This window comes from Ahaetulla prasina, chromosome 6 (genome assembly GCF_028640845.1).
Source record: "Ahaetulla prasina isolate Xishuangbanna chromosome 6, ASM2864084v1, whole genome shotgun sequence".
NCBI classification, from domain to species: Eukaryota; Metazoa; Chordata; class Lepidosauria; order Squamata; family Colubridae; genus Ahaetulla; species Ahaetulla prasina.
Window position 1 is genome coordinate 62285094 of NC_080544.1, and position 26258 is coordinate 62311351.

Sequence of the window (26258 nt, forward strand, 5' to 3'; positions counted from 1 at the left end):
TCTCGGGAAGTATTGTCACAAAGATCAAATCAATTCTGTGCAATTCAGACAATTTTCACTAAGCTTGATTGAAAGGACTCTGCCTCCACTCTGAACAGCACATTAAGGCAAGAAAACAAGTTGCATCCCTAACAAAGGAGGCTTTTTGCCTTCCATCTCAACATATATCACAGTATCATTTTATTTATTTATTTAATTCAAATCCCACCTTTATTATTTTTATGAACAACTTAGGGTGGCAAATATATCTAATACTCCTTCTTCTTCCTATTTTCCTTACAATAACCCTTTGAGGTGCGTTGGGCTGAAAGAGTGACTGGCCCAAGGTTACACAGCTAGCTCATATTGTTGTGGTCCGCCAGCAGGCTGAGGAGCTGGCAGCGGAGTTGGACAGTGAGGAGGCTGGGGAGGAACGTGGGCCAGTCCTGGAGTCTGGGGAAGACCTGGACAAAGGCTCTGTGTCGGAGCAGAGATGGGGCCAGGGCATTTGGGAGTGATGCATGGACTCAAGAGCCCCCAGAGTCAGACAGCAGAGAGGCAGAGAAATAGGAGGAGCCTGTTCCTCATGCATGCATGCATGCGCAGAGCTGCCAGAAGGCAAGAGCAGCTAAAGCAAAAGGGATGACTCAGGAGATGATTGGCCCCTCCCATAAGGCTTAAAAGAGAAACAAAGGCACTTGGCCCTTTTGCAGAAAAGCAACATTGCTAACTCTGTTTCCATTCAGCATCTCTTGTTTGTTTCTGAACTTCATGGGGCTTTGCCAAGTAAGGCCTTTGGCAGGGTGTCAAAGAAGATAAAGTTGGTGATTATCCTGAAGGACTTCTTCCGAAGGACTTTTTTTGCATCTAATTGGGACTCAGCTGGGAATGAATGTAATTCTCAGCTGTTACAATAAAATAAGTTTTTTGGGACTAACTGTATTGTAATGACTCAGTAAGCCTAGGTCACAACATATATACTTGTCCATACTGTGCTTGTTGTCTAAATGCATGCACAATAACCAAGTTTAGATTGTCACATAAGCCAAACTGAAAGCTCTTCTGCAGATTTGTATACTAGCCATTTCCTTCACTAAACAGAACTATTACATCTTCAATACATTTTTCCAGCAATATACACAATTAGTTGCTCAGACCCATTAGTCTCAGACAGGATATAATGAACAAAGTTGGATGGCTTCAGCACAGCTGTTTTTATTTTACTCCAATTTATTGCAGAGGAAACTTTGCTCCATTATCTGACCCCAACTTTTACTTCAGTTAATGGCATTAAGACCACTTCCTAACACTCAGGAATTTCTAGGGCGGTCTGCTTGAAATTAGATCTGTATCACCTTTTCTTTCTCCATTCCAGCTCACCTCAAGCCTGGGTCTTGTGTTTTTGTTTGTATGGTCCACTGTCCCTTTCTCAGTATAGATACTGAATCTAATTTATGGGATGTTTATACAAAACTAGGTGCTTCAGTTCTGTTTGTGTGAACCATTTACTAAATTCTCAGACATATTAGACGTAAGCCTAAACCTAGTATTTTCCACTTTGCTTCATCAAAGTAACATTTTGGTTATCCAGGCAGAGAAGGGAGGGAAGGCTAGCATGTGAGCTGACAGGAATTTGTACCATAAAGAAGGCTGATCTGTAAAATAATTGCATCAAAAAGCATTCTTCTGCATTATCTGAGATATTCTCCTGCCTTTATTGTACTACAATTAACCATTACTGACATGCTATGTATCCACCAACTCCAATTGCTCAGTTTCAATTTCTGACTTCTGTTTTTCTTAATAATTTATTATGAAAATGTGCTGCATGTATACATGCATACACAATTTTCAAATAAAAGCCTTCACCACACAGCAACACCAAAAACCACGGCAACAGAAGTTCTGATAGGATATGGATGGGAAAATCATTTTCCAGCAATGGCAGGAATAGTAATTTCCAGAAAGTAGATGCTCTCCCCCACCCCTGCACCAAATTTCTTCCTAAATCTACACATAAATATCATACAAATAGGACTTAATTAAGATTACAGTTTGTAGAAAATTGTAGCAAATAAGTTCATGTTTATACTTAATCTAGAAGCATCCACTGCCTTAGTACAACTGGGCTCCTGAGAAAAAATACTGACGGTAATATCTGGATTATTTTGATCTCAGTGATAGGGTCATGACTGCAAACCACCTTGACATACAGACTCATTATATGGAATATTACACATTTTGCTTTTTCTTTATTTCAGTCCATGGAATCTCTTATTCCATTGATACAATATAACACCTACAAAATTCATGATACATATTTCAAGAGCAAATATCTCACAAATGCTCTGCCAGTCACCCTAAAACCATAAAACAGGTGATAGTAGCAAAAAGTAACAAATCAGCATGTGGCCAACAGTGACATTTTCATTATATCCAGACTTATTCTCCTTATATAGATGCTGTGTCTGTTTCTGGGAAAGTAATCTGTATTCCCATATTTCTGAAAGTTATGAAGAAAAGTAGCATAATGAAAAGAGTTGCATAGTCTACAAGAATCTGGTATATGATACTGTGAACAATGAACCTATATTATCCTAAGTTACCATAGTTTTTTATGAATATAACTATGATATTATTTGGAAAATGCTCCCTTCAGAGGGCAATAACCCTGCATAGAGTCTAACTCTAAAGCATTCAAAAATATGGAACAGCATTCTGGCATTTGTGCTAGTGATAGTTTAGATGAGATTTGAGAACACCTTCCATCTACCTGATTTTACTATGCTTTATTTTCTGTCAGCCAAAAGACAATAATCAACAAGACTTGTTGCGAGTAAAATTACATTGCTTGAATAAAAGTATTTGTTTTCTTTGTATAAGACCTGTTGATGACTACTGTGCATGCAGTGAATTTATGATTTAAGGGCAGGGGTGAAATCCAGCAGATTTTAAAAGGTTCTAGAGAACCGGTACCAGAAATTTTGAGTAGTTTGGAGAACCGGCAAATACCATCTCTGGCTGGCCCCAGAGTGGGGTGGTAATGGAGGTTTTACAATATCCTTCCCCCAGGAATGGGGAGGGAATGGGGATTTTGCAGTATCCTTTCCCTGCCATGCCCACCAAGCCACGCCCACCAAGCTACACCACACCCACCAAGCCACGCTCACAGAACTGGTAGTAAAAAAAATTGGATTTCACCACTGTTTAGGGGTGATATTTTTGCTATCATCAAAAAACATACATGGAATCCTCGAAGGACATGATTTATTAAAAATGTGCAAGGCAACACTTTTTAGTGCTCATCATTCTGAAAATATCAATAATGCTAGCAGCCAAATCCCTAGAATAAATGACCATTGTTAGTTTTCAGAATTCAATTCATAACTGTCACTAAAGCCATTTTGGTAAGCAGAAGAAAAACCAAACATTAATCTCAACTATTTTTCAAGGGAGCTACCCCAACTAATAGGACTGCTACAGCAAAATTCCTATAGCCAGGATTTCTATTATGTAATTCAATCAAACTTCCTTCAGTAACAATAATCCCTTCAGTCTTAGTAAATGCTGCACGTGAGAGTTTCCAAAAATACCATGTGTTATCACTGGATAGTGAAACTTGATTGCTCAGATAAACAATCCAAAGAGCAGAAATTGCTTCTTTCCATCTGCTTTTTTCTGAAGCCCACTCGTTCAACACTGATTCTACATTCGGTCAGTTTCCTGCAAGCTGTTCCTTACAACAGCAGGTAAATGTGACTCACCTGCTGACCTATAAAGCAGTGGCCCCCAACCTTTTGGGCACCATGGACTGGTTCTGTAGAGAAAGATTTTTCCATGGACAGGGGCATAGTTTTCCATGCTGCCTGCATCCCATGGATGGGGCTTCGCTTGTTTGCACCAGTTGCTGGCATGCTGCGGATCAGTGTTGGTCCATGGACCAGGGATTGGGAATCCCTGCTATAAACCATTAATTATTCGGGAAACTAAATTGACTTCCAATATGAACTTTCTTCAGAATACCATCCTACCTGAATATGAAGTACTCCAAGGGCATGCTAGAGCTTTGTTAGAATAGCCTGTTTTAAACTTCATATCAAGTCTCTTTGCACTATAGTCAAAATAAACACTAAAAGAGAGGTGATATCTGAATAACAATGCTCAGCAGTCTCAGCTAGCAATACTAAAGAAGAAGAATGTTGAAAGTTATTATTCAGCTTAATGACTGCAGATTATCTACACCAGTGTTTTTCAGCTTTGGCAACTTTAAGATATGTAGACTTCAACTCCCAGAATTTCTGGGAATTGGTCCACATGTCTTAAAGATGCCAAGGTTGATCTACACCTATGGTTTAATAGGTTCTGCTAAACTACAGGAGTATGTAATCCATGGTCACCTGCTGAATTCCTTTGGCTTCACATAATTAGAAGAGTACCTCTTCCTTTTTTCATGCAAAAGACTGAATTCTGAAGAGCAGAATGAGGATAAATTTCTGAGTTCTTTCTTGTCTGAAGAAGACCTTGTCAATGTTAGGTTCCCTTTTGTCCAACCTTCTTATTATGATCATCCTTTTATAAACACTGAAAGAGGAAAAAGAGAGGAAAAAATACCTACTGTTGCCAGGTAACTGCATCCACTATGTTCCCTGCCACCTTCATGAACCTGTGAAATACAGAAAGTGGGTAAGAATAGAATAGAATAGAATATTTTAATTTGTATACCGCCCTTCTCCCGAAGGACTCAGGGCGGTGAACAGGCAGATAAAATACAAACATACACAATAGTAAAAACAACCCTTAAAAAACTGATTTAAATTTGCCCAAATATTAAAATAACATACACCCCCATAACATTACAAAAATTTAAATTTTAAAAACCCATCAAAAGTCAATTAAAATTTAAAGATAAAAAATCAAGCTAGTCCAGCCACACGAAATAAATAGGTTTTAAGTTCGCGGCGAAAGGTCCTAAGGTCTGGTAGTTGTCGAAGTCCGAGGGGAAGTTCGTTCCACAGGGTCGGAGCCCCCACAGAGAAGGCCCTCCCCCTGGGGGCCGCCAGTCGACACTGTTTGGCTGACGACACCCTGAGGAGTCCCTCTCTGTGGGAGCGCACCAGGTGATGGGAGATCGAGGCCGGCAGTAGACGGTCCCGTAAGTTTATGGGCATAAGAGAAAGGCGTACATGTGTACATGTGCACATGCATGTACACACACATCCTACATATGCATATGTCCCTCTATCTTTGAATAAATCCAAGAATGAGATAGTTCTTCTGTCAAATAAACCAAATGACTACACTTTTGTGAGAGTCATGCTTCAAACTAAATGAGCCGAATGTAGTATGGAATAAATATTCACGCTTACTTCAGTTCTGAATGCACTTTTTCAATGAAAGAAAAATCTAATCTAAATAAATTTAAGCCAGTAATCCTGACTCACTTCGTGCTATAATATTTAAAGAGCTGACCCTTTTAAAACAATTTTATGCACATGGCTTCTTTTGAATATTTTGGAATTGCAACTCCTCAAATTTCCACCAAATATGGTTTAAAACAGGCACTATTTTTAGAGAAAGGCAAGAGAGGCAGAACTCTAGCAGTTGGCTGGAAAATGTGTATCAGATTATGAAGTGGGCAAAAGTAATACGTGCAATACTAAAGTGTACATAAGTGTATGATGCCATGACTATCTAAAATATATGGAATGATTTGATTTCACAACTAGAAAAGTGAAAGTGGGTTAGCATTTTCTCTTGCTGATCACAAAACTACAATATCTAATTTTGGAAGGGAAAAGATAATTTCAGAAGAAAAGATTTCCAATTCTTTCCCCAATGGTGCTGCATGGATTAAACTCTCCCAATTGTGTTCCATTTAAAAATTGTTGGGCAATCTGCAGAGATTCCAGACATTTATTACGCAATCATAACATGTAGTTCATGGAATTTTATAGCAAGATCCAGATGTTATTGTCTTCTGTTTGTAATCCACCAGTGTTTTTTCACTATAAAGAATTCCTTAAGAAAGAAAAGATGGAGTAATTGCACAATGTGCGCTGATGGATAGAATTACAAATAAGTCTGGAAGCACAGCTAATCATGGGGAATTCTTTCAATTAGTTTAGTCATGTAATACAATCTCAGTAACTGTGAATACTGAGAGTGACAACATAAGAAACATGCCATAGTGAGTTGCAGTCATATTGTGAGTCACAATGTTCCAGTTCCAATGGTGATTTGAACATGACTTGCTAACATACATTTATTCATTTCAAATGTGATATAAAATTGTTCTCCTGAATCAGCAATAGCATTGTTAGATCAGGTGAAGGAATAGACTGGAGGCAGGCTTCAACAACAGCTCTTTATTCGGTCAACTATATGCAATCCAGCAGCTAGCCTTTCTGACAGGTTGCCCTTATATAGGAAGCTGTTAGAGAGTTCAGCCAATCACGTTTGAGTATTCTTTTTTTTGTTGTTTACATTTATATCCCGCCCTTCTCCGAAGACTCAGGGCGGCTTACAGTGTATAAGGCAATAGTCTCATTCTATTTGTATATTTTTTTTTACAAAGTCAACTTATTGCCCCCCCAACAATCTGGGTCCTCATTTTACCTACCTTATAAAGGATGGAAGGCTGAGTCAACCATGGGCCGGGCTTGAACCTGCAGTAATTGCAGGCTACTGTGTTCTAATAACAGGCTTCTTAACAGCCTGAGCTATTCTTCCCACTCAAACAACAGACCAGACAGAAAACTATGCAAACTGTCAATATCTAACATCCCTCCCTTCTTAGTTGGAACAAACCAATCTGCATATGTAGTTGTGCAAGTAGGTGGGGCGTTTACAGGTCCTTTTGGACTTGCACAGCTCAGTTGGTGTGGCAGCAGTGGCCTGAGAGGTAGTGCCTGCTACTGCCTCTTGGTCTACCTATGGAAACTCCTGGAAACCTTCGGGAGTGGCCTGGGTCTTGACTGGAACCGGTTTGCTGTGCTGGATTCCCGGTTCTTCAGGTGTGTACTCCGTTTACATCGGGCTTGAGTCTGTTAAGGAGGGAGCACATTTTAATTCGGCGTTTTTGTGATTGTTAGAGTTAGGTCAGAGACGGCTGCAGATTTTATCTATGTGCTGCCTCCACTGTCACCCGTCATCTAATCTCACGATGTATGATTTAGGCCCAATTATTTGTTCTATCTTTCCTGGTAGCCATAGGGGACCCTTGGCAATTTTTTGTGTGAACACCAGGTCCCCGATGCTAAAGGACCTGGTGCAGTTTTGTTGTTTCCGGGGTATAGTTTGGTTGAAGCCAATCTAGGACTGATCGGAGCCAGCGACCCATTAGAAGTTCGGCTGGGCTTCTCCCTGTTGTTGTGCTGAGCGTTATATGCTGGTACTATAGGAATTTATCCACCCTGCCTTGCCAATCATTAGGAAGGCCCTAGTCTTCCTAATGCCTCCTCGGCAGATCTTATCATCCTTTCAGCCATACCATTACTGGCCAGGTGAAAGGGCACCAAGAGGGCATGTCGTATGCTCTGATTTGCCATGAAACGCTCAAACTGGGTGGCAGTAAATTGCAGACCATTATCCGACATGACTATGTCGGGTAGGCTGTGGGTGGTGACCAACTTTCAGACAATTGACAATTGCGTCTGTAGTGGTTTTGCCCATTAAAATAATCTCCAGCCATTTAAAGTAGGCATCTATGACCACTAGGAATATTTGGCCGTGAAATGGCACTGCGAAGTCGACGTGGGGGGCTTGGGGTCATTCCCACTCTAGGGCCGGTGCCTTTAGAGGTGCTGCCCGTGACTCCTGGCACAGTTGGCAAGTAGCTACCCACTTCTGTATCTCCTGGTCCATTTTGAGCCACCATACAAAGCTTTATGCTAGGGCTTTCATCTGGACAATCCCCAGATGGTCCTCGTGTAACACCTTAGAATAGTCTTTCGCAAACTTGGGGGTATGATTACCTGACCACCTCACAGTAAACACCCCCCTTGAGCAGATATTTCGTGCTGCTTATTAATAAATGATGCAAATTCAGCACCCACTGGGCCTTTTGGCTATTCCCTCTACACCCAGTTCAAAAGAGTTTTAAACATAGGATTTTTAGCCAAGAGATTGGCCACTTCAGCAGAAGTCACAAGTCTGGAATCAAGGCAGTCAATAAGCAGAACTGGATTGCCCAGTGTAGGATCGTCCAACAGTTCAGGCAGAGGGCAATGGCTAAGGGCATCAGCATGCCCCATAGTCTTTCTGGGCCAATGGGAGAGTTTATAGCTATATGCCGAGAGGAAAATGGCCCACGGCGTGAATCTAGGGGACATGGCCATAGGAGTTGGACGATTTCCAGCCAAAAGTCCCAATAGTGGCATATGGTCAGTCACTAACTCAAAATCCCTCACAAACAAATATTCATGAAACCTCTTGACCCCAGCAACCGCAGCCAGCCCTTCCTGTCCAGCTGGCTGTAGTTCCTCTCAGCGCTAGACAGAGTACTGGAGAAGTAGGCTACCGGGCTTCGGTTCTATTTGGGAGGTGGTGGCTGAGAACTGCTCCCCCACACTGAAGGGAGAAGTGTCGCAAACCACCATGATGGGCAACATGTCATTGTACTGGATCAAGAAGCTGTCAGCAGAAAGCAGCTGCTTGACTGCTCGAAACGCAGCTGCTTCTCTGTGCCCCCAAACCCATGGAGACCGCTTAGCTAGCAGTTTGTGGAGGGGTTCGGCAACCTTAGCTTTGTTTTTAAGGAAGACGCTGTAGAATTTCAGCAACACCAGGAACGCCTTCAGTTCGGTCTGATTCTTTGGCATCGGCACCTCTTGTATAGCTCGGATTTTACTTTTTGTCAGATGAATGCCCTCCCTGGTAATTCTATACTCAACAATTCTACCTCCTTGACTCCGATTTGGCATTTGCTGCCATTTATGTGGAGTCCCGTGGAGTGGAATTTAGTCAGCACTTCCCATAACCGGGAGTAAAGCTGCTGTTCGTTGCTGGCAGTTAAAAGCACGTCATCGAAGTATGGCATTACCCCGGGTATTTTTAATAAAAGCCACTCCATGATGCTCTGAAAAATTCCTGGGCCGATGCTCACAGTGAACTGCAGTTGGTGACATTTAAATGCCACCCCCCCATGCATTATGATGGTTTGAGCCTTGGGAGTAGCGCCATCTACTAATTGTACCAGCACTGAATTTAGTGATTCATTCATCTGAGTCTTGGTAATGCAAGTTTATAGGAAATTAAGGGAGTGGCTTGGTGGGTGTAGCAGGGGAAGGATACTGTAAAATCTCCATTCCCTCCTCACTCCAGGGGAAGGTTACTGCAAAATCCCCATTTCTTCCCAATCAGCTGGGACTCAGGAGGCGGAGAATAGATGGGGGCGGGGCCAGTCAAAGTTGGTATTTACTGGTTCTCTGAACTACTCAAAATTTCTGCTACCAGTTCTCCAGAACTGGTCAGAATCTGCTGAATACCATCTCTGCCTTACATATTTTATATTATTTATCTTCTGGAAAACATACAGAAACAGTGGTATCTGTAAAATTGGGATAATCTATAGGCCAGATCTACTTGAAATCCTTCCTGTTGAGATATAGGTAGTCCTTGTCTTACAACTATTTGTTCAGAGACTGTTTGAAGTTAAGGTGGTACTAAACTATGACCAGTTCTTAAAGTTACAGCCATTGCAGTGCTCCTGAAGTCATGTGATCAAAATTCAAGTGCTTGATAACTCACTCACATTTCAGGACCACAGGAGCACTTCACTTCCCCCACTCACATATCTTCTCCCCATCTATGCCTTTTTGGCACCCTGTGTTCTTCCCTAACTGACATTCGCAGTCTTCTTGCTTCTGCTACTGATCAAGCAGGCCAAGGCAGTTCCTGGTTACACAAGGATTTCTTCTTTGCAAGACCTGAGAAAGATGGTCTCACTTGGTCAGTAGATGTGGGGATGGAGGCTGGACTGTGCTGGGGTGGCTGAAGGTTCCTGAGGCAGCTGCGGGTTTTGTGCCATATTGCTAGGACAGCTGGGGCTTCCAGTAGTAACTGAGGCTTTGGATTGTGCTGCAGCTCAGGGTTTCTTCCATGTAGAACGATGGAGCCAATTGATTTAATTTCATTTGACTTAGCTACAATTACATTTATAGTCTCTGGCACCCAAGCAGTACTCTGTAAATCTTCATGTGCCAATTTCAGTTTTTTAGTTTTAGTCAAGCACAGATAACCTCAAAACTGCAGACAAAGTTAAGAAAAGATGCCAAGTAGGGAAATTAAACAGAGTTCTTAAATACTGAAACTGAGACAAAAGCTACCCAATCTCCACCAATAATTGAGATTATTTCAACTCTTAAAAGAGTTTTTAAGGATTATTCCCTGTAATGTATCTTTAAGAGTTTTGGAGGGAAAACTGAGCGGGAAAAAGCACGTTGCTGATTGGATAAAGCCTCTGGCTAAACTGTATATAAAGAGAGGGTTTTCCCAGCCCGAGCCGCTGGGTTCACCATATAGTAAAGAGCTGTTGTCACTATCCTGGTCTCCTGCCTCGTTATTGCCCGAATCTAACACTGGCGACGAAGGTGGGATCTCGAGGCTAGGAGCGCCAGGAAAAAAGCTGAATTCACCAGGAAGGCGAACCCAGCAAACAAGGCGGAAAGCAGCGATGTCCAGCTACACACCGCCAGCGCCATTCGACCCAGCTAAGGAAAATGGGGTCATACATGGCTCGTTTGAGTGTTTCCTCGAGGCGAACGAACTCAAGGAGTCTCAGACAACAGGAAGCGGCGTATTTCCTGAGCCACTGCGGTCCAGAGGTTTTCGACACCGCAGAATCGTTGGCAGAGCCAACGCCGTACAATCGGTGCCGTGGCAGACTCTACAGACCGTATTGAAAGCCCATTATGCACCAACGCCCAAGTATGTGCAGCAGTGCAATTCAGGGGCGTAGGCAGCAAGAGGCGAGTCCATCAGCGTATACATGGCAGCCCTGAGGAAAGCCTCAAAACCATTGCGAGTACCGAGACTTGGAAGAGGCATTGCTGGAGCAACTCATTCGTGGGGTCAGGGACATCCGTTTGCGGCGGCTGCTGTCCAAAAGCAACTAACGCTGGCAAACGCCTTGGATGAAGCCAGGGCTCATGAGATGTCTACCCAAGCGGCGGAAACCCTACAAAAGCAGGTCGCACCAACGGCTGAGGAGTTTAACGGTTATCTATACGATAAAATCGCTCAGCTCGGGATGGGTTGGACCAAGATTGCGTGATGCGGTGAGATGCTCGAGGGTGGTCTTGGCGATATTGTTTGGGATGAGTTTGACCCTGTGGCTCCTGAGGACATGGACAGGTTGCTGGGTAGGCTGAATGCCACCACATGTTTACTGGACCCGTGCCCCTCCTGGCTGGTGCTGGCCACCGGGAGGTCGGAGAAAGAAGACCGGGGTGACTGCGCGAGTTGTGGAGGGCAACACCAACGACAACAATGCAAATTTAAGGATGCGACTTGTCGGCGGTGCGAAGGAAGGGCACATAGCACAGGCCTGTCGAGCACCCCAACCTTCCCGCCAAAATTCAAACTGACCAACCAGGCGCGAAGCGGCCGTGATTGGTCAATTCAAAAAGGCGCGGTTGAATCAGACTGCCGTGAGAGTGGGTCACGCAGCAACACGCCTAGAAAAAAATCTTTACGAAAACAAAGATTGAGGGGTGCCGTGCCGATTGGAGGTGGACACGGCTCAGCGATCACGATCATGTCCTGGGACACTCGTGAAAGCCTTACCCGCCATCGCAGCGCAAGCTGAAACCACAGAACTTAAAGGTACAAGACTACCAAGGGAATCGCATCCCTGTTCGAGGGGTAACGTCCGTCCACGTCGAGTATGGACAATACAAGAAAACTCTGCCCATCACCATAGTCGATGGGACCCTGCCAAGCTTGTTGGGACTGGACTGGTTCGAGCATTGGGCATGGAGTGACTGGAATCTTCAGAAACGAAGTCAACCTCAAAGACGCACTCATGAAGGAATTTGGGGCGTTTTCAGAGACTGCCTGGGCAAGTACACGGGACCCCTATTTCTTTTAACTTAGACCCACAAGTTGCCCTATTCGTTTAAAGGCTAGGAGGGTCCCGTTAGCCCTAAAGCCCAGGATTGACCGGGAACTGGACAAGCTAGTAAACCAGGAATTCTAGTGCCAGTTGACCATGCTAAGTGGGAGACCCTATAGTCACCCAGTCAAACCGGACGGGTCGGTCCGGTTGCGCTGACTATAAGGCAACGCTTAACAAAGCGTTGCAAAGAGTGCTTACCCGTCCGGTGGTACAGCACTTACTGCACTCAATGGGGCAAGGGCAGGTTTTGCCAAGCTAGACTTGGCCCAAGCCTATCAACAGCTGCCTGTAGATAGCAGCACAGCGAGCGCAGACAATTGTGACTCACAGAGGGCTTTTAAGTGTACCCGGTTACAGTTTGGGGTTAGTGTGGCTCCAGGGTTATTTCAGAACCTAATGGGCGGCTATTGCAGGGACTACCAGGGTGGTACCATACTTTGACGATGTACTGGTATCCGCTGAGAATCTAGAGGAATTAGGGCATGCAGGCGCCCTGAGCAGATGCCCGTTACCAGAGACTATCGAAGACCCCACTCCGGGGACACCAGTTCTGCTAATTGACTCTTTGGACTCTGGCCCAGTCACATCCAAAGAGGTGGCTCGGGCTTCGTATAAGGACATTACAATAAGGACTGTAATTGGTTGGGTACAAAGAGGTTGGCCCGCTGGGGTGGCTGAAGGTTCCTGAGGCAGCTGCGGGTTTTGTGCCATATTGCTAGGACAGCTGGGGCTTCCAGTAACTGAGGCTTTGGATTGTGCTGCAGCTCAGGGTTTCTTCCATGTAGAACGATGGAGCCAATTGATTTAATTTCATTTGACTTAGCTACAATTACATTTATAGTCTCTGGCACCCAAGCATAAATGTACAGTACTCTGTAAATCTTCATGTGCCAATTTCAGTTTTTTAGTTTAGTCAAGCACAGATAACCTCAAAACTGCAGACAAAGTTAAGAAAAGATGCCAAGTAGGGAAATTAAACAGAGTTCTTAAATACTGAAACTGAGACAAAAGCTACCCAATCTCCACCAATAATTGAGATTATTTCAACTCTTAAAAGAGTTTTTAAGGATTATTCCCTGTAATGTATCTTTAAGAGTTTTGGAGGGAAAACTGAGCGGGAAAAAGCACGTTGCTGATTGGATAAAGCCTGGCTAAACTGTATATAAACATATAGTAAAGAGCTGTTGTCACTATCCTGGTCTCCTGCCTCGTTATTGCCCGAATCTAACACTGGCGGCGAAGGTGGGATCTCGAGGCTAGGCGCCAGGAAAAAGCTGAATTCACCAGGAAGACGCGAACCCAGCAAACAAGGCGGAAAGCAGCGATGTCCAGCTACACCGCCAGGAAGGAATTAGGGCATGCAGGCGCCCTGAGCAGATGCCCGTTACCAGAGACTATCGAAGACCCCACTCCGGGGACACCAGTTCTGCTAATTGACTCTTTGGACTCTGGCCCAGTCACATCCAAAGAGGTGGCTCGGCTTCGTATAAGGACATCCGAGGCTGCAGTTAGTCCAGAATGCGGCTGCGCGGGTGATAGATGGAGCCCATCATGGCTCCCATATAACACCCATCCTGCGCAGACTGCACTGGCTACCTGTGGCCTTCCGGGTGCGCTTCAAGGTCTTGGTGACCACCTTTAAAGCGCTCCATGGCATTGGGCCGGGTTATTTACGGGACCGCCTACTGCTACCGAATACCTCTCACCGACCCGCGCCTCACAGAGAGGGTCTCCTCAGGGTGCCGTCAGCGAGGCAATGTCCTCTGGCGACGCCCAGGGGAAGGGCCTTCTCTGTGGGGGCTCCCACCCTTTGGAACGAACTACCCCCCGGACTCCGTCAGCTTCCGGACCTTCGGACCTTCCGCTGCGGGCTTAAAACATACTTATTTAATTGTGCAGGACTGAGCTAGATTTTAAATTTATGGGTTTTAATTGGGTTTTATTTGTATATTTTAATTAACGGGCTTTAAAATAAGTTTTTTAACTGTTTTTACTCTGTATTTATGTGTTTTTAAGCGCCTGTGAACCGCCCTGAGTCCTTCGGGAGATAGGGCGGTATATAAATATGATTAAATAAATAAATAAATAAATAAATAAATAAATAAATAAATAAATAAATGGTGCAAATTCAGCACCCACTGGGCCTTTTGGCTATTCCCTCTACACCCAGTTCAAAAGAGTTTTAAACATAGGATTTTTAGCCAAGAGATTGGCCACTTCAGCAGAAGTCACAAGTCTGGAATCAAGGCAGTCAACATCAAAGACGCACTCATGAAGGAATTTGGGGCGTTTTCAGAGACTGCCTGGGCAAGTACACGGGACCCCTATTTCTTTTAACTTAGACCCACAAGTTGCCCTATTCGTTTAAAGGCTAGGAGGGTCCCGTTCGCCTAAAGCCCAGGATTGACCGGGAACTGGACAAGCTAGTAAACCAGGGAATTCTAGTGCCAGTTGACCATGCTAAGTGGGAGACCCTATAGTCACCCAGTCAAACCGGACGGGTCGGTCCGGATTTGCGCTGACTATAAGGCAACGCTTAACAAAGCGTTGCAAAGAGTGCTTACCCGTCCGGTGGTACAGCACTTACTGCACTCAATGGGGCAAGGGCAGGTTTTGCCAAGCTAGACTTGGCCCAAGCCTATCAACAGCTGCCTGTAGATAGCAGCACAGCCAAGCGCAGACAATTGTGACTCACAGAGGGGCTTTTAAGTGTACCCGGTTACAGTTTGGGGTTAGTGTGGCTCCAGGGTTATTTCAGAACCTAATGGAGCGGCTATTGCAGGACTACCAGGGGTGGTACCATACTTTGACGATGCACTGGTATCCGCTGAGAATCTAGAGGAATTAGGGGTAAGGCTGCGAAAAGTTTTGGGCATTTTCCGGTCTGCCGGTCTCAAAGTTAAACTGAACAAATGCCAGATCGGGGTTGAATCTGTGGAATTCCTAGGCTACCAGATAGACAGGAAGGATTCACCCACTGAAGCAAGGTACAGGCCATCAGGAAGGCCCCGGTTCCAAAGAACAAAATGGAGTTGCAGGCATTCTTAGGTCTGGTCAATTTCTACGCGGCATTTTTAAGAAATAAGGCAGCAGTAGCCGAGCCGCTTCATAAATTACTAGCAAAGACGGCTGCATGGTCTTGGGGAAAGGCGGAAGCTAGGGCATTCGAAGGGGTAAAGAATCTCCTATCGAGTGATAGCCTCCTTATCCAATACAATGGCACGCTGCCATTAGTGTTAAGCTGCGATGCATCTCCCTATGGGGTGGGGGCTGTGCTCAGCCACAGGTTGCCAAATGGCACAGAAGCCCCTATTGCATATTACTCCCGAACCATGTCATCAGCTGAAAGGAATTATAGCCAGCTTGATAAGGAAGCCTTGGCTATAGTCTCCTGAGTAAAGAAAATCCATGAATATGTTATTGGTCGTGATTTGAAATCATCACGGACCATAGACCTTCTAGGCCTGTTGGCAGGCGACCGCCCAACGCCTGTGGCACTTTCGCCCAGACTGACCAGATGGACTATCTTCCTAGCGGCGTATTCTTACAAACTACTACACCGGCCAGGGAAGGAATTAGGGCATGCAGACGCCCTGAGCAGATGCCCGTTACCAGAGACTATCGAAGACCCCACTCCGGGGACACCAGTTCTGCTAATTGACTCTTTGGACTCTGGCCCAGTCACATCCAAAGAGGTGGCTCGGGCTTCGTACAAGGACATTACAATAAGGACTGTAATTGGTTGGGTACAAAGAGGTTGGCCCGCTGCGCCGGGCGAGCGTTTTAAAGAATTTGTGAAAAAACGTGGGGAACTCTCAGCTCAAGGGGGGTGCCTGCTATGGGGGGATCGAGTGGTGATCCCGGAGAAATTGAGGAAAAAGGTATTGGAGCTCCTTCACGAAGGCCACCCAGGGATCGTGAGAATGAAGGGTCTAGCAAGAAGCTATGTGTGGTGGCCCTTAATGGACACGGAAATTGCTGAAAGGGTAGGGAAATGCCAGGCCTGCCAGGAGTCCAGACCGCTACCCCCAACGGCCCCGATTCGGGAATGGGAGAGACCCCAGGGCCCCTGGTCTAGGATCCATATCGGTTTTGGCGGCCCTTCCACGGCCAAACCTTTCTGGTAGTAGTCGATGCCTACTCCAAATGGCTGGAAATCATTCTCATGAGATCCATGACAGCCGAGGCCGTGATTTCAGTCCTACGGCACCTATTTGTAACCCACGGGTTGCCCGACACTTTAGTCTCCGATAACGGCCCGCAATTCACGGCAACCCAGTTTGAGGGGTACTTGGCAGAGGAGGGCATCCGGCATGTCCTCTCGGCGCCTTTCCACCCTGCGACGAACGGCCTTGCAGAACGTTTCGTTCGGAGCGCAAAGGAAGCATTGTCCAGAATCAGGCCAGGCGATTGGCAAACAAAAATCGATACATTCCTAGCAGTCCAACACAGAACCCCCTGTGTAACAACTGGCGCAGCCGGCAGAGCTATTAATGGGTCGGAAGCTTAGGTGCCCACTAGACCGTTTAAACCCAAACTACACACCAGATGGTTACAAAGGGGCACACGGTAAAACAAGAGGGATGGCAGTAGGCGACCTAGTGTGGGCACACAACTACAGCGAGGGCCCGACCTGGTTAGCAGGAAAAATCCTAGAGATAACAGGACCAAAATCATATCTAGTAGAGATAGAGGATGGCCGGGTATGGAAGCGCCACATAGACCAAATAAGGAAGCATAACGGTAAATCAGAATCAGACGAAACAGGCCCTGACTATCCAATGTTTGAATCCACAGCTGACTCAAACCCGGGGCAAACGCGGGACTTATCTGAGTTCCAGGAGGTCCAGCGACGCCAACCGGTTCCTCCTGAAGACAGCAGGGGCGACTCTGCAAATAATCCAGGGCCGGATGGCCTAGAGGAGGAGCTGAGAGGAACAAACAGTCCCTCCGGTCAGCTCGACTCACTCCCAGAAAATGAATTGCGCAGGTCCGAAAGAGTCAGGAGACGCCCAGTCTACTTGCGTGATTACGTAGAAAAATAAGATGTTAATTCTATGTAAATATTGGTAAAGTGTTCTCTGGGAGGAAGGAGTGTAATGTATCTTTAAGAGTTTTGGAGGCTGGACTGTGCTGGGGTGGCTGAAGGTTCCTGAGGCAGCTGCGGGTTTTGTGCCATATTGCTAGGACAGCTGGGGCTTCCAGTAGTAACTGAGGCTTTGGATTGTGCTGCAGCTCAGGGTTTCTTCCATGTAGAACGATGGAGCCAATTGATTTAATTTCATTTGACTTAGCTACAATTACATTTATAGTCTCTGGCACCCAAGCATAAATGTACAGTACTCTGTAAATCTTCATGTGCCAATTTCAGTTTTTTAGTTTTAGTCAAGCACAGATAACCTCAAAACTGCAGACAAAGTTAAGAAAAGATGCCAAGTAGGGAAATTAAACAGAGTTCTTAAATACTGAAACTGAGACAAAAGCTACCCAATCTCCACCAATAATTGAGATTATTTCAACTCTTAAAAGAGTTTTTAAGGATTATTCCCTATGTGCAAACAGCAATTCTAATCTCTGAAAACAGAAGGGCAGTAACAAGAAGTCAGCATAAGGCTGTTCAAGGTATGGATTAATCATAGAGTACTGAGAAGGGTTTATAACCAATTAAAACCTTCAAAGCCTTGATTATAATTAAGAAGATATGGTATATATTACATCAGTGCTGCATGAACTGCATTGGTTACCAGTTTGTTTCCAACACCAATTTAATCTTGAAAGGTCCACATGGCTCAGAACCAGGTTATTTGAAGAACGGTGTCTATCTAATTTCATCTGCCTGTCCCACAAGATCCAACAAAGTGGTCATTTTATGGATTTTGTTGTCTAGGAAGCTCCATCTGGTGGGCCTTAGGTGGCAGTCCACTTTTGCTATGATACCTGCTTTGTAGAATCTTCTTCCATCTGAGGTGAGAATGGCCTCATTGCTTCTAAGCTTCTGAAGATCCCTCAAGATCTGGTTATTCCCCAGGGAACAGGTAAATTAACAAAGTGGCTTCATATTATTAACATTCCTTTTTCTATGTATTTCTTGGTTCCAGATTTTTTTCTATTTTTAAAAAAATAATTGTTAATGATAATTGTTTTATATATGTATTGTTTTAGTCTTGTATGCTGCATAGAGTCATTTGCTTTATGAGATGAGTGGCTCATTTAGACAAAAAATAAATAAAATTCTTCCAATTTTTATTTTGTTCTTCTTACTGTTCCATGATCCATGTGTAAAATTATTTTTACAGTTAAGGTGTATAATATCTATGATATTGGCCAGATATACTTGAAGAATTCCCTGCCAAAAGTCTGCTAAATTGGTTATACCTGTTGCCATTTTCATAAATCTATGCCAGCTACTAGCAATTACGCTGTTTTCCCACAGGTGCTTAAAAAGATTGATTTATTGTTCATTCTAATAACTTCCAGGGTATAAAAGTCAAACTAACTAGTCTATAACTCCTCAACTTCTTCTTCTTAAATATAGACGTCACATATATTGTCCTTTTCCAGTCTTTTGAGTTTTTTTTTCCTTCTGCAAGAATCAGAAGTAATTGCTTGGGCTCCAAGATATTTCTCCAGCATTTGATAGTTATTCTTTGATGTGTGCTTTGCTTTCCTGATCCACATCTGTTTTCCTTCCATGTTTGTCATATATCAACATTCTGCAGTATACAGTATATAAAAAATGGGCTCTGAATTAGTGAATGGTCAAAGAACTGTCTCAGAACATATCTGAATGTCTGAGGTGTCAATCAGATTTTGGGAAAGAAATTAATGGCAACCTCTAATATCAATGATAATTCTTTCAATATGTAAAAAAAGAAACCAGTAATGTTTATATAGTATAATGTTTGTTCATATGAAGGACAAGTATAGTCAACTTTATGTAACCTAAGGAAAAAAAAGTGAATCTCACACCTTATAGGAATAATAAACATTCACAGATGACAGTGTTCATCTACTGTTTTCTATTAAATTTAACTGTTCATGAAAAGGACTTTCCTAGAAAAAATACTTTATCTCTAACTCTCTAAATGATTTATATCATGCTGCTCTTTTGGTGGCCCACAAGAATACACACAATATAATACGAAAAACACATTAAAAATAAAAAATCACACATTATAAGTACAGTAAAATAAAGCAAAACAATTCCTGGCATCAGACCCCATAGTCCCTCTGGGATAGCTCTGTTTTCAACTTTTTCCAAAAGGCCAATGGGAAGACATTTCAGAAAGCCAGGCCCATCGCATAGAAATATTTCCAGACTTCAGCCTCTCAAACCTCCCAAAACTGGGGACAACCAGCTGCTTTTGCTTGCTCAACCAAAGTGGTCAGGCTGACTGTGAGGAGATGCAGTCCTGCAAATAATTTGGTACTAAGCCATAATACAGGTTAAATGAGGAATCTCTATTCATTTTTCATATCTGGTAAACAACCTGTAATTAATAAAAACAGAAGTCTCTAGTAGACTGCCACAGGATTATTTCTGTGTGACAGAAGGAAAAGTGTGGGCTATAAACTGGTCTGTGTCTGAAATTAATTTCTCTTTCACTATAGGTGCTTCTAGTTCAGGGCTATCAAACTCATGTCGTCATTGCATCAACACATGACATATCGGGATATTTTCCCCTTCACTAAACTGGGCAGAGGCATGGCCACGGCATGATGCATCTGGCCCATGGCCTGTGAACTTCACAGACTGTTCTAGTTACTGTTGTTATTCTGCAACTCCCCCATTGTGTTAATGGAATTTTATAGGGGATTCATACGACGTTATTTTTATTTATAATCCCTCATGATTCCAATTGCTTCCTCATATTTTTTTCTTAAAAGATAAAGTAATTGCACTTTATCTTTTAATTGGTAATATTAGTAGTCTTCCATCTGACAATACCCAATGAAGATTAAGGGGGAACGGAGCTTAAAAATAAGCTTTATGATTTACAATTATTTCCTGTGATTATGGGGCCAGGGGCAAATGGTTTCAAATGGTGTGTATATATATGAATGAGCATTGAATCTCCAAGAACATGCATAATCTACAATGCTTTTATTGTTGTTGGTGATGTTGTGGTTTTTTAGGGGAGAGTCTTGACATAACCAGTTACCCCAGAGAGACTTAAAATCTTAACTTTAAATCAACTACAGCTGTTCCAGATTTAAAATAATATTCTTCCTCTTCTTCCAATTCAATTTTTACCATTTAAATGGTTTAGCACACTTTATCAATGATGTAGTTCAGGGGTGTCAAACTCAATTTCATTGAGAGCCACATCAAGGTTGTGTTTGACCTTGGGGGGCTGGGGTGGGCATGGCCATGGTGGGCATGGCCAGCTTGTCATCACTCATGTCAGGGCCGCAGGTGGTGGCCCGAGCCCTCTGCCAATGAAAACGGGCTCCAAAGCTCCATTTTCACCTGCGACAGCCTCCTGCAACCCTCTGCCAGTGAAAATGGAGCTTAGGAAGGTCACACGCAACCGTACCGAGCTCCGTTTTCACTGGCAGAAGCACCACAGTCCAGTCCTTCACTATTTCCAGGGTAGCCCTGAGCGCCAGATCTGTCTTCTGTAGAAGTGCGTGTCTATTATTCCAGCTCCTTAGTTTTTAAAATATGTAAGTTTTTAAAACTTTTGAAAGAGCGTTAATCCTGTGATGAAAGACAGTTGAATTAAACCAAGAAAGGGAACCAGATTTTATCATTTTGTGTTACTTGTTTTGTCACTAATGTGTGCATTGCAGGTTTTCATATGCTTTTACCAACATGGGGTTTCACGTGACCATCTTTTGGAGCGTTTATTATTTTAGATAGGGGGTTCATTTTTGTCTACTCCATGGCTTTGAGTGCTGATACCAGCCTTAATGCACAATGGAGGTCTATAATGCAGATAGTAAAATGTATGCTTTTTGTACACTTGTAAAATGTACACTTTTTCTAGACTGAAATATAGCACTTCGATGCAGCAATCTGCCTGTGCCCTAATTCTCTCCATTATTTCATTCTCAAAATCCACTTTTGGCTGGAGAAAGAAAAATCACTTCCCCATAAAGCAGTCTTCCCCAACTTCTCCATCAAACTATGGGACTATAACATAGAGAATATTGCTTGAGAATTTTGGAAGTATTCATCTGGAGGACACAAGGCTGGGAAAATATGTCTTAGATATACTTATTAATGCAGATGTATTTGTGACAATATATGATATAATATGAATTATTTGATGAATATTAAAAATGGCAAGATACCACAGAAATGCACACTTGCACAACTGAATTAAAAGGAATCTGTTAAATGTTCTAAATATGATGACTTTTAGAAGAATTCAACTATAAGATATCCAGTCAATAAGATTATGGCTATAGTTTAACAGAGATTGGGACTACAATTTTAAAGCATGCAAAAAAAGATCATAAACATGTAAGGCGGAACATTCCCTTCAAAGGAGGCAACTTAAATCAAATAAACTGTCAAGGTAGTCTGCATACCTATCTGACAGCACAAACTATAAAGATGATACACTTATTTCAGGGATGCATAATGTTTTCTCTCATACGAAATCCGTTTTTTATATGTGTTCATCTTTATTATATAGTCAAATATCAATAAAACAAGAAAGTTGGCAATGTACTTCACCCTGTTTTCACATTTCTAAAGTTTTTTTTTATTACTTTTACTTCCATTGGTAGGAAAGCCCACTGTTTGATGCAGATACTTCAAAGGAATTTTTGGTTATAAGGTCAGACATGTAAGTTAGGAAGTGGGTAGACAGTGTGACAGCAAGCTGAATACTTTGCTTCATTATGTTACATATTTTACAAAAAGTACATTCACGAAGAAGCTGACTGAAGAGCCTTTTTCATTATATATGCACACACACACATTGTATGTGTGTGTGTATGTATGCACTGAATATACTGTATGCATGTCTGTGTAAACACACAAATACACACACACACACACACACACATATATATATACTGTATGTGTGTATATATGTATGCACTTTATATACTGTATGCATGTCTGTGTAAACACACAAATACACACACACACACACACACACATATATATATACTGTATGTGTGTATATATGTATGCACTTTATATACTGTATGCATATGTATGTATAAACACAAATACATAAACACACACTGTGTGTATTTGTGTATGTGTACACAGTGTACAGTGTACATACACACAAACTTTTTAACCATTAAGGAAATAGTTATCATCTTACCACAATAACAAAAACAAACAAAACAAGAACAAGAAAGTAAGGAGAAAGATCTGGAAGACATCTCATTTCAAAGAGTGTATGACTGTTGTGATGGCGGGAAGGTTTAGGGATCCAAAATCTTCCAATGCCTTCTAAAATGTGGAGCCTGTTCATACTTAAAATTCTCAACCACAAAACAGTTTAAATTTTTATTCAAGTGCAAGTGTTCCAACTGAAACCAAGAATAAAGCAGAATAGGTAAAGAAATTACCTAGATACAAAGAAATTTGACCCAGCAAAAAATTACATACACAAATGCAACTTTAATAGGCCTCTTTATTGTATTTACATCCCCACCCACCCACACATCCACATACAGATACATTTGTACTTTACAAGCATATTTTCCAGCACTGTCAGATTTGAGCTACAGGAAACTTATTTCTGTTACAACTGGTGCAACGGAATCTAAAATTGTGCTGTATTGATTGGTTGTTATCTTCTAACACTGTATATACTACTTTCAGCTCTTTGAAGCATCTTAGCAGTTTTTCAAATATTGAAAAAAACCCTAAAAAAAAAAAGATTAGGCAGAAACTACTAGTTATTTAATTGCACAAACTTTACTTTGCAAATCAAAGTGAACTATCTGTTTAGAAGTAAAAATACAGTGTTCAATTAATTGATATTTTTGTCATAAACAAAATACATAGCTGAAGCCTGTGTTACTCTAAATAAGGCACAAAGCATAGCCAGTCCTTTTTAGAGAGTATATCTTTAAGTAAGCAGTATGTGGATCACCAGCAGTATGTGGATCGAGAATTACCAGAAGTACAGGCAGGATTTGGAAGAGGCAGAGGAACTAGAGATCAAATTGCCAACATATGCTGGATCATGGAGAAAGCTAGGGAGTTCCAGAAAAACATCTATTTCCGCTTCATTGACTATGCTAAAATCTTTGATTGTGTAGATCACAACAAATTGTGGCAAGTTCTTAAAGAGATGGGAGTACCAAACCATCTTATTTATCTCTTGAGAAACCTATATGTGGGTCAAGAAGCAACAGTGAGAACAGGACATGGAACCACTGATTGGTTCAAAACTGGGAAAGGAGTCTGGCAAGGCTGTATACTGTCACCCTGCCTATTTAACTTATGTGCAGAGCACATCTTGAGAAAGGCAGGGTAGGTGACTCAAAAGTTGGAATTAAGATTGCTGGGAGAAATATCAACAACTTCAGATATGCAGATGATACCACTCTAATGGCAGAAAGTGAAGAGGAAGTAAAGCAATGGTCACCAACCGGTGGTCCGCAAGAAAATTTTGGTGGTCCCTGGAGAAATCTTCATATTTTTGCGGGTGCTGTCGTGTCCCACTTCTCCGCTGATGGCCGGGTCAGGGAAATCCGAATCAGGCGTGCCTCTGCAGCTCTGCCAAAGTCTTAGCAAAGTCCTCAGGGCAGGCAGGAGATCAGAAAGTGACTTCAGCAAGATATGTTTAGACTTTGCCTGACTCAGAGAATGCCAGAAAGCAGATCCTTTATATAGGCCATGGGGTGTGGCTCCATGACTCAGCACTTATCCAGGCCTGCCCCTCCCTTCCTTCTGTTGCCTCCGCCTATCAAGTCTTCTGACGCGAGGGTCACTCCAGTCGGCAGCTGTTGGCAATAGACCTCCCTCAGGCTCACATGCTGTGGAGGAGGGGGAGGGGTCTAGTTGCTCCGTTTGCCTGGGCATGGAGCCAGAGCTGGGGGCTGGAGATATTTCCTCCTCTTCAGCCTGTCTGGGCATGGAGCCAGGGCTGGGGCTGGGAGGCATACTAGAACATTCCTCCGTGTTCGGAAGCGGATAAGCAGGTCCCGGCTGTGGTGAGATTGGGCGAGACACAACAGGTGCACCCTGGTTGTCGTGTCCCACTCCTCCTCTGACGGCCGAGTCGGGGAAGTCCGTATCAAGCGTGCCTCTGCAGCTCTGCCAAAGTCCTATCAGAGTCCTCAGGGCAGGCAGGAATCCAAGGTGTGACTTCAGCAATCCAGATTAGACTTTGCCTGACTCAGAGAATGCCAGAAAGCAGATCCTTTATATAGGCCATGGGGTGTGGCTCCATGACTCAGCACTTATCCAAGCCTGCCCCTCCCTTCCTTTTGCCTCTCCATTCTCCGGAAGCATGGATCTATCCATTGCATAGTTTCGTCTCCAGCTGTTGGTAATCCCAGCTCGTGGCTGGCTTCAGGCGCACATGCTATCGGAGGGAGGTTTGTTTGTTCGGTTTGTCTGGGCATGATGCCAGGGCTGGGGGCTGGAGGCATGCCAGGACATTCTTCTGTACTATCAGCATCCGGCAGGAGATAAGAGGGGCCCGGCTGCAGCAGGGGGAGTGAGCGAGGCACAACACTGGTGGAGGAGCTGCTCCAGGATGACCAATGGGCCAGTTCTGTGAGTGTAACTACTAAAGCTCTGGAATATGGGACCGGCCATGGCAGGGCTGGAAATCTCTGCCCTGGGGTGGCACATGCAATGTGCAACTTTGCAGGTGGTGCAATACGCAAAAAGGAGCACAGCCCTCTCCGTCCAGAATGAAATAATGGAGCTGTTGCCATGGCAGGGGAGGGGTGGTGCAAGTGGGCCGAAGCAGCGATTGTAATGGCTGGAAGCTGTGGGAGCGAAGCACTACTTGCACTTGTGAAGCATCAGCATTCTGCCTCGGTATATTTGTGCCAGCCGGTACACAAAGCAGCCCTCATCTCCTGCCACTTGGGACTTGGAGTGGTAAACAGCATCTGGTCCAGGGAGCAGCCAGATTTTGCTCTCCATTGCAGACATTAGATCAGCCCCCTGCAAGCTCTTGTCTTTCGAGGAGCACTCACTGAAGTGGCGTGGGAAACTTCACCTGGGTTCCTCGAGAGACAAGAGCTTGCAGGAGGCCCATCTGGTGTCCACAATGGAGACCAAAATCTGGCTGCTCCCCGGACCAGATGCTGTTTACCATTCTGAGTCCCAAGTGGCATGAGATGAGGGATGCTGGCAGCACGGAGGTGTGGGCGAAGACTGAAAGGGGGGCGCAACACATGGGAGCTGCTCAAGTCCATGTGTTCTCCAGGTCAGCGGCTGTTTCTCTCCTTCGTTACTCTTTATGGGAAAGCATTTGGCGCAGCACAGCAAAATTTAACAGCCATGAGCCGTGCTTTCCTCCAAGTCTCATCCAAAAAGCTCTGTGCAGAGAAAAGCTCCTATTTCCCTCTGCCGCCCACAGCGCTTAGAGAGCTGGGTCGCGACCCCGTTGGGGGTCGAATGACGATTTGCCAGGGGTCGCCTAAGACCATCGGAAATATGGGAAGTATACTTGCGAGTCGAAGAATCGCGAATTCGGCTTCAGGCGCGATGAATTAAAAAAGAGAGAAATCTTTGCTATGATGTCTCCCTCTCAAGCCAGCTGCAATCGCTCCCAATTGCTAGCCTAATCTGGCTTCAGGCGTGATAAACTTAATAGGGGAGGAGTCTCTGCTTTAATGCCTCCATCCTCAAGGCAATCACAAGCAGTTCAGATCGCTACCCAATACGGCTTCAGGCGCGATAAATTCAAAAAAACAGTTTGCCGCTTTTTTCCCCCTTCTGCGGCTGCTGAGGCATGCTGAGATTGCTGCCTAAAAAATTTTTTTACAGTTGGGGTCGCCACATCGTGGGGAATTGTATTAAAGGGATCGCAGCACTATAAAGATTGAGAACCACTGGCTTAGAGGAAAGCATGGCTCTGTGCTCTCCACTGGCTGTTTCTTCCTGTTCTGTCTCCGTCCTCACTCTGGAGTAACGAGCTGGCCTTCAGCTCTTATCAGTCTTATCAGTCCTGGCCGGGAAAACGCAGCTGCCTGCCAAAAAGTTCAAACAGATTAAGACTTC

The 26258-nt window shown here is 43.8% G+C and overlaps 1 protein-coding gene across 1 annotated transcript in view; it reads right to left on the reverse strand.

Moving 5' to 3' along the window:
- Positions 1–26258, reverse strand: part of HPSE2 (heparanase 2 (inactive)) — a 204275-nt gene that overhangs the window by 26658 nt on the left and 151359 nt on the right. The window contains exon 6 of the mRNA XM_058188912.1: positions 4595–4642. Within this exon, the coding sequence (XP_058044895.1) occupies positions 4595–4642 (48 nt within the window). The remainder of the gene's footprint in view (positions 1–4594; positions 4643–26258) is intronic.